At 34.2% G+C, this 14,806-nt stretch overlaps 1 protein-coding gene across 2 annotated transcripts in view; it reads right to left on the bottom strand.

The window, feature by feature from the left end:
- Nucleotides 1-14,806, bottom strand: part of Cap-G (Chromosome associated protein G) — a 56,724-nt gene that overhangs the window by 26,616 nt on the left and 15,302 nt on the right. For both annotated transcript variants that reach the window (XM_076506201.1, XM_076506212.1), the window contains exons 4-7: nt 5,590-5,818; nt 5,201-5,431; nt 3,694-3,886; nt 3,110-3,262 (exon numbers count right to left, since the gene is read on the bottom strand). In XM_076506201.1, coding sequence (XP_076362316.1) covers nt 3,110-3,262; nt 3,694-3,886; nt 5,201-5,431; nt 5,590-5,818 — 806 coding nt within the window. The remainder of the gene's footprint in view (nt 1-3,109; nt 3,263-3,693; nt 3,887-5,200; nt 5,432-5,589; nt 5,819-14,806) is intronic.

The following is a 14,806-nucleotide window of genomic DNA, read 5'->3' as shown; positions in this document are numbered from 1 at the left end:
TACAGCAAAATTCAGCCTTCAACTCGATGAGACCACCAACATTTCCAATCTAAGCCAGCTTGTTGTATTCGTGCACTGTGTGAAGAACAATGAAATAAACAAAGATTTTTTTATTTTGTAAGCCTCTTACAACAACAACTAAGGCAGCCAACATGAAGAAACTTCTGGATGACTTCTTCAGAGACAACGATCTTTCGTGGGATATGGTTTCAGTAGTTTGTTCGAACAGAGCTCCAGTCATGCTCTGGTTTTGGTGAGCTGGTGAAAGCTGATGCACCACACATCATTGTAACACACTGTGTTCTGTACAGGCATGCACTGACAACAAAAACCTTGCCTTCAAAACTGGCAGAAGTATTAAAAATTGTAGTGGAATGTGTGAACTTTGTGCGAAATAGTGCCCTGAAGCACCGCATCTTCAAAGAGCTGTGTAATGAAATGGGCTCTGAATTCGAGGTACTTCTGTACCATTCTAACGTTCAGTGGTTATCCCAAAAAAAGGTGCTGAATCATGTTTTTGCCATGCGTATGGAATTAGCCCTGTTTTTGCAACAGCACCAACATTGTCATAAAATCTGAGTTCATTCTCATTTTGGCATACATGGTTGATATCTTCAATGCTCTCAATCAACAGATGCAGGGTGGTGGAGTCAACATCATCAAAGCGGAAAATAACCTGAAAGCTTTTCAAAAAAAGCTACCGTTAGGGAGACAACAAACAGAGAATGATAACTTCACAAACTTTCCTCTGTTGGATGACTGTATAAATAAGATCGAAGATGTGTCTGAAATCGGAGACATTTCTGTACCCAAGGAACTGAAGCAAGCAATTGCCATGCACTTAGATGAGCTTGAAAAGTCTCTCGACAGATACTTCTCCACCAGAGTCATATCCAGCATGGGTGAGACAGTTGTTCACATTTAGTGTTGCGGCAGCAGATGTCAATGATGAAAACCTCGACGAAATCATTGAATTTCAGCAGAGCCAGATTCAACAGCAACTTTTCAGAACAACAACGCTCTCAACATTTTGGTGTCACCAAATCGTAGTGTACACTCTTATTGCTAAGAAAGCCATTGAGATACTCATAGCGTTTGTTACAATGTATCTTTGTGAGGATGGTAGACATAAAAGCGAAGAAAAGGAACAGACTTTGCTGCAAAAATGATATGAGAGTGACACTTTCTGAACTTGTCTCTGAAAGGCAACAGCAAAAGTCACATTGATTTGCAGTAAATATTCATTGATTTATGTTTTTATTTTTGTATGAAATTTATGTCTTGTTGGTTTTGTTCTTTGAACACAGTGATATTGTGTGCAACTGATGCATGGTTCATTTTGTGCACGAATAAAATATCTACTTGTGTTTTGAATTTGAAAAAAAACATATTTTATTTTTCCAATTATGAAGGGTTCAGTGAATGCAAGTATGAAACTTCTGGGGTTCAGTACCTCCAAAAAAGTTAAGAACCACTGTTGTAATACAAAAAACGTTTTATTGACTATGGTTTTTACAACTTCCTGATTCACAAATACAAAATTGTTTTCACATAAAGTACTCAACTTTCTGTAGATTTCACTTTTTATTAATATCTAAAACATACAATACTCACAAAACTTAAAGGATAATAAAGTGTGTTTAAATTTGTATAATTTTCTCTCAAACTTAGTATGCTTAGTATAAAGGACTGAATCAATCCTACCTAAAATTTGGAAGTTCATGCCCTAATGATTTCTTATGAAATAGACCTTTATGATAAATTATTAAAATTCTCAAAGAGACTGATTAGGAAAGATGTTTACTGTTGAAACAATATTTGGTTTATGGATTTTCTTTGCTGGTCTTGACTTTTGTAAAGTGTGTGCAAAATTACCTAATTAACAAATTAACTAAAACTAAAGTTGCAAATCTGTCACATGGCTATAAGAGGACTGAATGCAGACCATGCAACAGAAGAATATGTTACGAGGCCAGGCCAGGGCTACAAGCACAACAGGTAGGCATGTGTGTGTGGAGTGAATCATGGTCTGAAGTCACACGGATGAGCTTCTGTATCAAGAAGATAACACTTCTTCACAATGCCAGGATCACACAGCAATTGTTTCAGCACAAAGGAACAAACGTATTGACTGGACTAGCTTAGTAAGTCACTAGACCTAAACCCAATTTAGCATGAATGGGACTCAGCAGGGAGACCAGTTAGACAGACAACATACTCCTACAACTGTACAGGAGCATAAAGTTGCTCTCACCCAGGAATGAACTGTGTTGCCCTAACAAATCCTCTGAAATTTTATCAGTAGTATGAGGAACAAATATACATAGAAAAGTTGTAAACAACAGAAGAGGTCCTATCAGCTACTAACAGCTAATTCTGTTAATATTTTCATGTTAATAAGTTATTTTTTCTTTAACATTTCTGCAGCCAAATTTCTGCATTTTTTCTTAATCTTGTTTTTGTTACTTGTACATTAAGTTTTAAATTTGCTTGGTATTGTTTACCTGTGATATTTCCAATGAACAAGTTTTGCCAATACTATTTTTTTTCCTCCAAGTTTTAGAAAAAATGTATCTACACCTAATTATCCCTTAACTTTTGTGAATAATGCATTACATCCTTACACTACTATAATAACTCAAATACAATATTTCTACTAAGATTATAGTCGTTGTAACTTTCAGACTAATGACTTCCAGAACTGAACAAGTGTAGTTGAAATGCTATGTATTTATTTTGTCTCATCAGAAATTCCTCATGGATAAGTTATGAACATATGTAGTTTAGTTACGTTAAAAGATAAAAATTTTAGTGTATATTTATTTACTTTTACAAAATAAATTGTACAATAAATAAAACTGTAGGTAGCCATAGAAAGCTTAAAGACCAATGTAGTGACTTACTTGACACATTACTACTGTATGGCAATTTAAAACAGTTCATACTTTATATAAAAATTAAGAGTGAAATTAGTTACTACTTATCAAAAAGTGAATATAAAGAAATGTGAATTTTACAAAGATTTTGCCTGACAAACTGACATTAAGCTTAAAAACAGTTCATATTCAACAAATGAGTTTTTAAACAATGCTATGCATTAAAGACTTACCCTTTCATATAGTAACAATAAGGGGTCAGCTCAGGCAAAATTGATTCAATGCACTCATCAGTTGTAATAGTTTTCTGGGACTTTAGATACTGACATAAACAGCGCCAAAACAAAAAACTTTCACATGAAGCATTCTCCTTAGGGATTATCTTTCTGAAAGAAAGTACTCATCAGATAACTAAGTTAAGCAAGTTATCATCATATTACTTTATTTTTATGGTTTGAGATAAACTTTTATACAAATTATCAGACCCATCATTTTATTGAATAATAGCAATCATTTTAACTTAAGCATTTTGAATATTTTTTCATTAATAAGTTTAAAACAAAGGTTTACTTTTGTCAGGGCTATTCTTTTACTTACTGAGAAATTCATAAAATGGGTATAATATATATACACTTATGCTTGTAAGGCTAAGCTTAAAAACAACACATTTATTATTTTTAAACACCATACAACCCCCCACATTTCTAACTCAGACTATTAAGTACATTCTATTTATATGCTATCAATGGTCATTTGAACTTTTTTCATATACCATAAAATTTCACTGTAATTAAACATAATCAAAACTTAAACTGACTCTTCTGACAAAAGGTTGAAATCAGCAACCAGTTCTTGTGGTGTGTGAAGTTTAAACAGTGTGTTCAAAACAAGTTGAGCTGTTTCAACTGAATCCTGAACATCCAGACACCTCAAGAAGTCTACCATGTTGTTATTATAAAGCTTTAACCATGCTGGGAGAAGCTTCTGTTCAATTACTCTACGAACAGCATCTGTCGGAAAATAATTTAATAATAAACAATAATTCATTCAACATTTTTCATCCTATTGAAAGTTTTCCTCTTATTTGCAGTATTACAAAATATGATAGTTCTTATAATTATATGAAATTTATTTCTATATCAAAACAAACAGAATTCCTGAATTACTGTATCTACTTTATTTAATTCATTAACCTAGTACGAAAAGACATGCACAACAGTAACAAAAAACTATGTTATCACGACAAACTAAAATTAGAACTGACAATTAAACAATAAAAAAACAGCAGTTATGTAAGCTACATTAATCTTTTTTATGATTGGATCATTACATGCTATCTACAGCTAACTTCAAACCAAAGAAATTAGTTACAGACATCTATTTGAACACACAATCCTTTCAAAATAATTTAAATACCTTAAGCAAAAATGTGTTTTGTTTCGTTTATCACTTTCAATTCTCAAGAAATTGAAACACTTAAAATGAGTGTTTAGTACTTTAGTAAACACTTTAAATTGACAAAAAAATTATGTACTCAGTTTTAACACTTAAGGTAGCACCATCATCTGGTAAACAAATATTTAGAATTAATAGCATGCAAGAGTTAAAAGAGCTATAAAAGAAGATACTTGTAAAACCTTTAGTATTAAGAAGCTTTTCAGTAATCATATTTTATTGTAAATAAGTTACCATAGCTTTTATTTAGCACTAACAGCTTCATAATATTTTGGTACAAACTATCAAAAGCCTGAACAAAACTTTATGTCATGAACTTGCAAGTTTAAGTTATTACTGAGAAAAAATACTCTTGAAGACTCAAATTTGTGTGTGACCTTTACGAGTTGGATAACGTGCAAGCTTCAGCTATTGTTATAAAATTAAACAAAAATTCTAAGAGCATACATAACCTTTATGTGACTCAAATATTTCATGAAATTAATATAAACTCCAAACAATTATTTTCAGAGTAGATGGATTGTCAAATATTTTTAAATAATTTTTTTCATTATCACTTTCAAATAATGTGTTATATGTGAAATAATAAACAAAAAAGATCTCTTAAAAAAAACAAAATATTTACATGATTTGATTCTATGCACATTATTACATACTTTTTTCTTACATTTCATATTAGAAATGAAATAATTACAACGTAATCAAACAAGTTATGGCTAATTTCTATTCCTTTCAATTACTATTTCTTCACTTCAGATCATAAACCACTAAAAGTACTACCATTAAATATGCATGTTTTTATCATCAGCATTTTAAATATTCAATATAGCTACAGCTTACTATAAACCAAGGACAAAAGTAGTAAATACCTGATCTATCGTGTAATCCTTCCTGAAGAATTCTAATTCGTTGAGCAATAGTTAGTGAGCGAACATGGACTTTTTGAGCCAGAAAACTATATGCAGCTCGACGTACTGTATCTTTAACATCTCTTGTACGTTCCAATATAAAACCTAAAGTCTTGGTGGAAGCCCCAATACAATTGAGCACAGCACGGCGTACATCATGACAAGGGTCATAACTTAGATGAAAGAGATAAGCTATAAAGAAAAATCAGAAAATTATATGAGATTTGAAAATCTTAACCATAAAGCATTATAATTTTCAGCTCTTAATCCCTCCAAAAAAAAATCATTTTATACAGAACAAAAGAGAAAAAAGTATAAGTTCAAAAAGTAAGGAAAAGGTCAGTTCCTACCTTCAATCACTGGGCAGTTTTTATTTGATGGGTCTTGTAACCTTGCAAGAGCAAGCACTGCCTGGATTCTCACAGTAAATACTTTATCTTGAAGTCTCTCCAACATGGATTCATAAATTTTCTGAAATAGTTCATCATCCATTACAGCATCAGAGCTCATGGTGCTCAGTATCTTATTCACCAAGAAGCACACTCGGAACCTTACACCTGCATCCTGAGCATTGCTCGCCTAACAAAGTACACAATTTTACTATATATTATAATATTAACTTCTTCTAGCAATTCAAAATTCTTTGCATCAGATGATGCAAAATTATTGAATGAACAAATAACTATCAAAACCTAACTTTTACAAGTTCAATCCAAATATGAAATGAATTCTGATTATAATTTTCATTAATTCCTGCATTTTAGCCCTAACCTCAACAAAACTTTCTATGAACATAAAACTTTTGTTTTATTTATGTGATTGTTGATCATATCCAACTCACACATAGTACCTGTTATTTTGATACTGTATGTTTTAACAAACACTCGCTTTGAAGAATAAATATGTGTAATGATAATGACACATAACTTTGCATATCAATAATGTAAATTACATGGAGAAGTAGGGTTCTTACCACTTCTCAGTATCAAAACTCACAACTTTTTTCAGACTTGTATTCTAGTGGGTTTTGTTATTTTTCTAAACAGAGTATTACCAATAGCTTTTAAATATTACAATGTCCACTCCCTTATTTTATGCATATGGGAGTATATTGTAGTCCCTAGTGATTGAAAAAAAAAGAATTTGTTTTACAAGCAGAAACTGTGTGTCCTATAAAAACCAATAACTGCTGAAATAAATCTTCATTGAAAACAAACACTTCAGGTACTTCACCTCTTCATAATATTAATTATTCTGCATCTAAAAGCAGCACCACACAATTATATTCCTACCCACAGTTCAGTCTATATGCTTTTGGAGAATGTAATAAACATTGTAAGTGTTAGAACAGTCTATGAAACATTCACAATTTGGTCAGAAAGTGTCTTTATAAATGACATAGTGGTAACACTACTGGGCCAATTACAGTACAGTAAATAACAAAAACCTAGATTGAGATCAAACCTAGATCTTGAACACAAATATATTTGAAAATCATACCTTTTACACTAATAAAATAAGCAAATTAAATTAAAAACAACAAAAATGTATATTACTTATATTGTTTAGGCCATATAACTACTCCCATATGAAAATATTGATTGTAAACAATAGTTGTATGCAACATTCACATGTATTGTTGATTACTGTTACAAGGTGCATGATGTTGCAATAAAGACATATAGGTTTGTGCAATGTATTTGAGATTATTTCAACTATGAACAGTTTTTGTTTTAAATATACATGTAACAACATCCCTCATCTCAAGGTACAATATCACATACAGTAATGACTGGAATATGCATAATATGGGGCAGGAGACTTCTACATTGCCAAGCAACCTTATACTTTTTACATATGTGGTACCTAACAAGTGCACTTCTTTGAAAGTTGAAACAATCAATAATATACATTTTATCTGATTCTCACTGTCAGACAGTATTAACACAAATTTGACACTGCATTCCACCACTTGAATCATGATTAAGTCATCTGAATTCACTGCATCATCAAGACTAGAACTTTTGGGCTTATTGTGTTCACTCGATTAACCTTAAAAATTATCACAATTAGAAACTGACCCAGATGCTGCTTCTACATTTTCCAAATTTTCAGTTGGCTCACACACAAGCTGTGAATATCACTTATCTTTCTAAAATGACAATCAAAACTCTTACTCCACTTTTTTGTATATCTATGGCTCATCATTTGGGAAAATCATGGTATCTGTGATTAATTGTCAATTTTGCCATAAAAAATTTTAAATATCTTTTCAGACATTCAAGGAAAAAAATGATTAAAAATGTGAAACAAAACACCCATACTCTAAAATTATTTTTATCACAAATATTTGATTTACTGAATTTAACCCTCTCTGCACAGGCATCCTTTACTGAACACGTCATGAAGTTTTAATGAATTACATTCAAAAGTTAAACTACTTTTTGTTTGTTACACAAATTAGTATAGTATAAAATTGTAAATAATAATCCATATTTTAATAGTATATAAGTTTGAAGTTGTTAATTCTATAAATCATTATTTTAAATAATCCCCAATTTCCACTAGTGTGAAAAATTGTGCTCTAGATATCCTCCCCCTCTTGTGTAATTTATTCACCACCCCCTTCCATCAAGTACAAAATTTAGTGTTAATTCCTCAAAGTATAATTCTTTTAGTCCTTAGTCTGACTTTGTTATTAAAGAGCCATCAAAAACAAAATCAGACCCATTTTGTCACATCCTCTCTTTCATAAGTTATAATTTTCCTACACTGAAAATGTATTTCTAATAGTTACTTCTGCTCACATACATAATTATTCTTATTCAGTGCTGATATCTATCTGTAAAATAGTTTTTTGCATTACACAAGTCTTTCACTTCCACACACTTCTCGATTCACGTGGCTTAACTGATTGTTAAATGCAACTTATCGTGCAACACGTCTTCCACTAATAGTAGTGCTACACACTCCCATGACTCCTTCTATGTTATCCTACTTAACTATTACTTTAAGTTCAGTCAGAAATGTAAGCACTACTTGACAGTAGGAAGTGTGAGCAGAAGTAATTACTTGTTGGAAATACATTTTCGGTCTGAGAAACATATAACTTTCAACAAGTTAGAATCTCGCATCAAACAGATGGAAGGACTAGTGCGAACGAAAAAGCATCTACAGAACACCCTAACAAGGGAACCCTCTAATAAGAGGATTATACATTGGAGACAGACTACATCACTTATCCACCAAGTAAACTCTTACCCCAGATGTTGAAAAGATGTGAAAGATCCTGACTAAAAGTTGTGAGGAACACATCCCAATGAGAGAAAAAGCTGGATGGTGATCCTAACCACAATATATTATAATCACAATCCCTCTGATGACTGTGGTAAAATAAAGAATGTCCCTTAAGGTGTACCATGGCTAAGGCAAAATAGACTGTACATTGTAAATCAACTGTGTTCAATACTCGAGCACCAGAAATCAACACCTATGTGGAGGCAGGAAGAGGAAAATACCAAAGCTCAACTGACAAGAACATGTAGGTCATGGTGGGTGCACCTGTTGGTTACTCTGCTTCTTCCTCTTACACAACCTATCAATGTCTTTATGTAGAGGATGTTACCAGTAGTAACAAGGACAGTACCATAATCATCTCAAGCTCAGCCAACTGGAGCAAGAAATCTCACCACAGATCTGTGAACAAAGCACACTTAAGCAGAGTAAAATTACATGAATATATATCTCACTCAAGTCAAACAAACCAGAACCACTTCAAACATGGTAACATCCTCTGCATGAAGACATTGATAGGTTGTGTAAGAGGAAGAAGCAGAGTAACCAACAAGTGCACCCACCATGACCTACAACATTGGGGTAATGCACTCAAGACGAATATAGTGAAGAACCAGGGACACCCTGAACACACGTGAAAACTTGTGTTGGTTGGTTCAGCACCAAATCCAAAACTCAACAGCTGGGAACAGACAGACACGGTGGAGTAAGATAAGGGATTCCAATTAAAGGGTGAACTGCATCTATGCTAGCACGTCATGCTGGTTGGTTCAGCTCTAAATCCAAAACTCACATGAGAACCAACATCCATATAAGGGTATAATGAAGGATCCCACATGCATAACATGTGAGGGCATATGATGATTAGTTCAACTCTAAATTAAAAAAATCAATTGCCAGCAACCAACATTCATACACGAGTAAGATGGTGAATCCCCATCATTATGATGGTGCAATCCAAGGCTACAAATCCTTGGGCAAAACCACTGATAGATGGAACACCTATTTGGAGGACATCTTGTCATCCATATCAGCAGAACACTAGTGCTCTAATCTCAACTGAATAGTCCTTATTGTATATATTGTATATTTCTCATTCAGGACAATACCTCCATGTTCCAATGATCCCAAAGGCTTGGAACTAGAAAGTGGTAAGAATTCTCTTACTCTAACGGAAAAAAATGGGAGGCAGATATAAACAAAGAGAATGAAAACAGTACAGTGGATGATTCAAAAATCCTATTTTGAAACGATGACCAAAATTGACTTATTCAGTCTATTGAATGGCAGGGACAGGCAGCAATCCCCTTCTGCTTTACCCATGAAGTACATTGGTTAGTACCATCTGGAAAAGGCATATTTATGAAACAACAATAGTGAGAATTAACCTGCAAGTGATCTCATAGAATACTGCATCTCTAGTTGATGTGATAGTAATAAACAGTATGGATATTGTGGTCAGGTAAGTTATGAAAGTGGAGTCAACATGGCCTTACAGTGCAGGTTTTAGTACAATTTTAAGTGAATGAAGTATACATGGACAGGCATCACTCATCACGAAGCAGGATCCCAGTCAAAACAGGATACAGACCCAGGAATAACAATATATACAACAAGAGAAAGAAAACTTAGCCAGTTACAGTCTCACCAAATAGTAAAGGATCATGACGGATGGAAGACAGTATCCTGATGAGGAAGAAGTACCTGCCCAAAGCAAATAATGGAAGATGAACATGCAAAGTGCTAGATAGATAAAAGTACCTCCAATGGATAATGAAGATAAGTTACAGGTAAAAACTAAGATGCCTGAATGGAGTGAAGACACCAGGAATTGATTAAGGAAAATTTTTGGAGTATAAAAATTTAGAAGTAACATAATTCATAAGTAACAAGTACTGGTATCGTAGAAAAATGGAATTAAGTCAGACTTCAACAAATATTTTCAGATCAAGGAACCAACCTCAAAACTCAAAAACCAAGTGTGCTGAACTTAATTTCTCTAATGTTTGTACTGGGAAATGGGGGGCTACAATACTGCCTTGCTTACCACCCATGTTTCTATTATCCACCACCCTTGATTATTCAGTTTTTCTTCTTTCCCATATTTTCTCAATATAATTGTACCAGTACAATTTTAGAAAATAATGTACGTTTTGGAGAAATTTTCACCCAGAAACTAATTTTGGTTGCAAAAGTTCAAGGGTTGCACGATATCTGGGGATTTTGTGTGTAAGATATGATGTGAGATCAAATCATATGTCGGCTGGTTCAAGTTTAGCCTTGCCTCTTTTATTTTAGTTGTTGAGACAGGAATACAAAATATTGCTAGCTTGGTTGACTTCATTTGATTTGTGATTCAAAATATAATACACAAAAAACTCATTAAGATTCTTAAAGATTTCACCTAACATCAGTTATCTGCTGTTCTATGCTGCACAACAGGCATCCTTTAACTATATATGATTTTTCAGGTTGTGCTTGAGTGTCGCTTAGTTACACATTGTCCTTTTCCTTACAGGTAATTGGTATCTTCAGTCTGTTATAAGAAAAGTTTTTTTGTAATAATTTTCAAGCATAGATTTGTGTTAATTCTTTACTTATTTATCATGGGCATTGATCAGGTGTGAATGAACTTCCATGTCTACAGTAGAAAAATGCTAAAATTTAGTAGCTATTTATATCTACGTTGGAAATTAAGTTCAACTAGGTTGGTTGGTTGTTTACTGTTTAACGGACCAAAGCAACTGGGCTATTTGCACCAAACAAATGGTAAAAAAGTAAAAATCATTAAGATATATAAAAAGGAATCATGCTAACACAAAACACAGTCCAATTTTCAAATTAAAATCTTAAATAGAATTAATACGATCAATGGGCCTTAAAAATTTTAAAACACAACTGAGATGGACAGTGTCACCATTGCCAATGATACTGTTCAACCCATGGATGAACTCATGGTAAAAATATGTTTAAAATGGTGCCATCCCTTTCAAATGTAATGACAGCATTACAATAAAATGTGGGCTATTATGACCTGAGTGCTGCACAAACCACACATTGGTGCATCAGATCCAAATAAAAGAAAGAGACAAGTTAAAAACTGTGACCAATGCATGGCTTAGCCAGAACAACTTCCTCCTTCCAATTTTTACAAAAGCAAGAGGGCCAAAGAGCAATAGAAGGTGTGACCTCAATAAGTTTTTATCACATTGCTCACTTCGAGTCGACTGCCAACTGGTGTAGAGCTGAGCCTTGAATAAAGGACCGTAGTTCACGAATGGGACAGGCACAAAAGTTAGAGTACCAGACCAAACGGACTTAGCTGTGACATCAGTGAGCTCGTTCTTGCAAATACCAGCATGGCCTGGTATCCAGAAAAACTGGACAGAAATTTTGAATATCAATGAGTACAGTGTGAGAACTAACATGAAGAGATTCCAGGGCCAATAGAGAGCTATGCAAGTCAGTATAAATAGTACAGTTTGTGTACTGCATAGCTCCTAATAATCCAGAGCAAGAGAAATGGCACATAATTCAGCAATGAACATAGAAAAAGTAGAGCAGATTTCTGTGTGCAACAACTGAATCACAACAAACCATGGCAGAGCCCACATAGGCACTTGATCTCAAAACATCCATATAAATGGAAATGGAAGGATGGTTCAAAAGATGCTCAGCAAATAGAAGGTGATACCTCCAATCAGGAATATCTGCCTTTTTCAGATGACTCGATAAACCTCATGCTCGATGACTGACATGCATTGTGGAAGTGGTCAACATAGAGACCTTTTGCAACTGTAAGGGAGATTTGTCCACCAGTGGTATAAATCTTTATAATAAAAAGTGTAACACTCAAGAAGCAGCCCTAAGGGACTCCACTTTCCTGTGGGAAAGAATAGAAAAGTATCAAACCTACATTGACTTAGAATTGCTGGGTCACTAAAAAATGGTTAATAAAAACAGGTAAATGCCCACACAACCCATACGAGTGGAGATCTCACAAGATGCCATACCTCCACATTGTATCATAAGATTTCTCAAAGTAAAAAAATATAGAAACAAGATGATGTTGATTAAGAATGGTTTTCGTGACTCCAGTTTCAAATTAAATCAAGTGGTCCATGGTAAATAGTTGTTGTCAAACCCACACTGGGTGGGTGAGAGGAGGTTGTTTGATTCAAGGAACCAAACAAGACAAACATTAACAATCCTCTCTAAGATCTTACAGAGATAGCTCATCAAAACAACTGGACAGTAATTCAAAGAAATCTTGGAATCCTTCCCAGGCTTAGGAAAAGAAAGTACAATAGCATGGCACCAAGCATCAGAAAAATATTCTCCTGCCAGATTTAGTTAAAAACAACCAGATGAATAGCAAGAGAGGCAGGAGAGAGAAGGCACAGCATCTCAAAATGAATATCATCAGGTCCAACTGATGTACTGACAGACCAATGAAGAGCAAGCTTGAGTTCCACCAGCATAAAGGGGTAATTATGGTCATAGAGACAGTCAGCCCAAAACAAAAAAGTAATCATTCTGCCCATTCCATGTCCTGAGGGCTAACAAAGTGGGAAATGAAGCAACAGTGCTAGATGGATGAGAAAAACTTTCACTTAGAGTACTGGCAATGCTCTGGGCATCAGCAACTTCCTGGTCATCAGAGAGCAAGATCGAAAGAAGGACAAAAGTATACTGTCCACTAACCTTTCAAATCTTGTCCCATACGACTCTGAAACTGGTGGAAGAAGAGATGCTACAGGTGTATTTAATTCAAAATTCCTTCTGGCTTTGACACCTGACTTGCCAAGCATGTGCATAAGTGCCTGCTGAAATGCACTGCAGTTTAAAAGAGGGATATCTGTCATGACGATTTCTTGGATAAAAAATGGATAATTAAAAATCTAGATACAGAACCTGACTGTGATGTTGACTGTACAACAGTCTTCCATCCATGGTTGTTTTCCGATAATCTGTTGTTTCTTTCCAATTTTTACATTTATATTTATTTTTTCATAAATAAGGGTATTCATAATAAAAATGCTACTTTTCAATGCCTACTGACCCCACCCCCATAATGGAGCCCTACGAGGAGACACACTACAATGCTAAACAAGGACACTGCAGCAATGCCAGGGTTTCGTGAGCACTATACCTAAACATCAGTATCAGACACAATGCCTATAGCACCAGCTGAGAACATCCAACACTGGTACTTGGTTGACCCTAACCCAAGTTCACCAGCCAATTGACCCTAGGGGGAAACACCCCAAGACTGTCCATCTACATTAATTCAAAGCCAAAGTGGTGTGTTGGAGTTGGACCCCTCAACTGCCAAAATCCTCTCCTCATTTACATGGATCACCATGCACAGCAAATGTGGGTGGATGTTCAGATCCCAGAAGAGGTAAAATGAAAGTGCAGAACCTTCTCTGGGAGGTTCCCTTACCATGTACAGGGATCCACCTCAAGGAAAAATTCAACTAAATAATGAAGAAAGAGAAAGTATTATGGAAGGAACAATGGAATTGGACTCATGAAATTCAAAGAAATTAAGCATGACTGATTGACCAACTGAGACTTTATTATAATGTGATTAAAAGGCAGTAAGAAAATTATAATTTAAAAAAATGAACTTAATTATATTGAAAAATGTTACTTAGATTAAGCAATGGGATAGCTACACTACTGTCTTTAGTATCTACTGTTTTTGTTATCCACAATTTTTTGTTTTCCCTGCATCAGCATGAATAATCAAGGCACCAGAGTATATGTATTTACTTTCATAGCAAAAACTGCATACTAATGATCATGTAATATCAAACAACCACTTGATGTTATTGCCTGGAATAGCTGCCTTTGGTCCTGTCTAAATATGTACACTGATTGGATGAATCAGGAGAAAAAAGAAAAACAAAATAGGGAGTAATTATTAAAAGGTTGTGTACTCACAGTGCTTCATTCCTGAAAAAACATATGAAGAAATGCTGAATCTGCCATTAAAATCCTAGAAATAAAGTTTGATTTATGACTCAAAGAATGAGAAAATAGTTCCTGACTTCCAAAGGTCTGGAATTGTTCTAGATTTGAGTTCTATATAGAACAGCCCTATACACAAATAATATGGAGAGATAATATCAGGCACCATGAATAAAAGTTTAATCTCCATGAGACCTGGTGCCCAGTATTCTTTAATGTTGAATGCAATCATAGATAACCAAATGTTACACCATACAAAAATGAAGTAATACCTTTCAAGTATTTATTTATAGAAAT

The sequence above is a fragment of the Tachypleus tridentatus genome, chromosome 1 (genome assembly GCF_004210375.1).
Source record: "Tachypleus tridentatus isolate NWPU-2018 chromosome 1, ASM421037v1, whole genome shotgun sequence".
NCBI lineage: Eukaryota > Metazoa > Arthropoda > Merostomata > Xiphosura > Limulidae > Tachypleus > Tachypleus tridentatus.
Note: the sequence above shows the minus strand (reverse complement) of the source record. Positions and strands in the feature narration are given on the sequence as shown.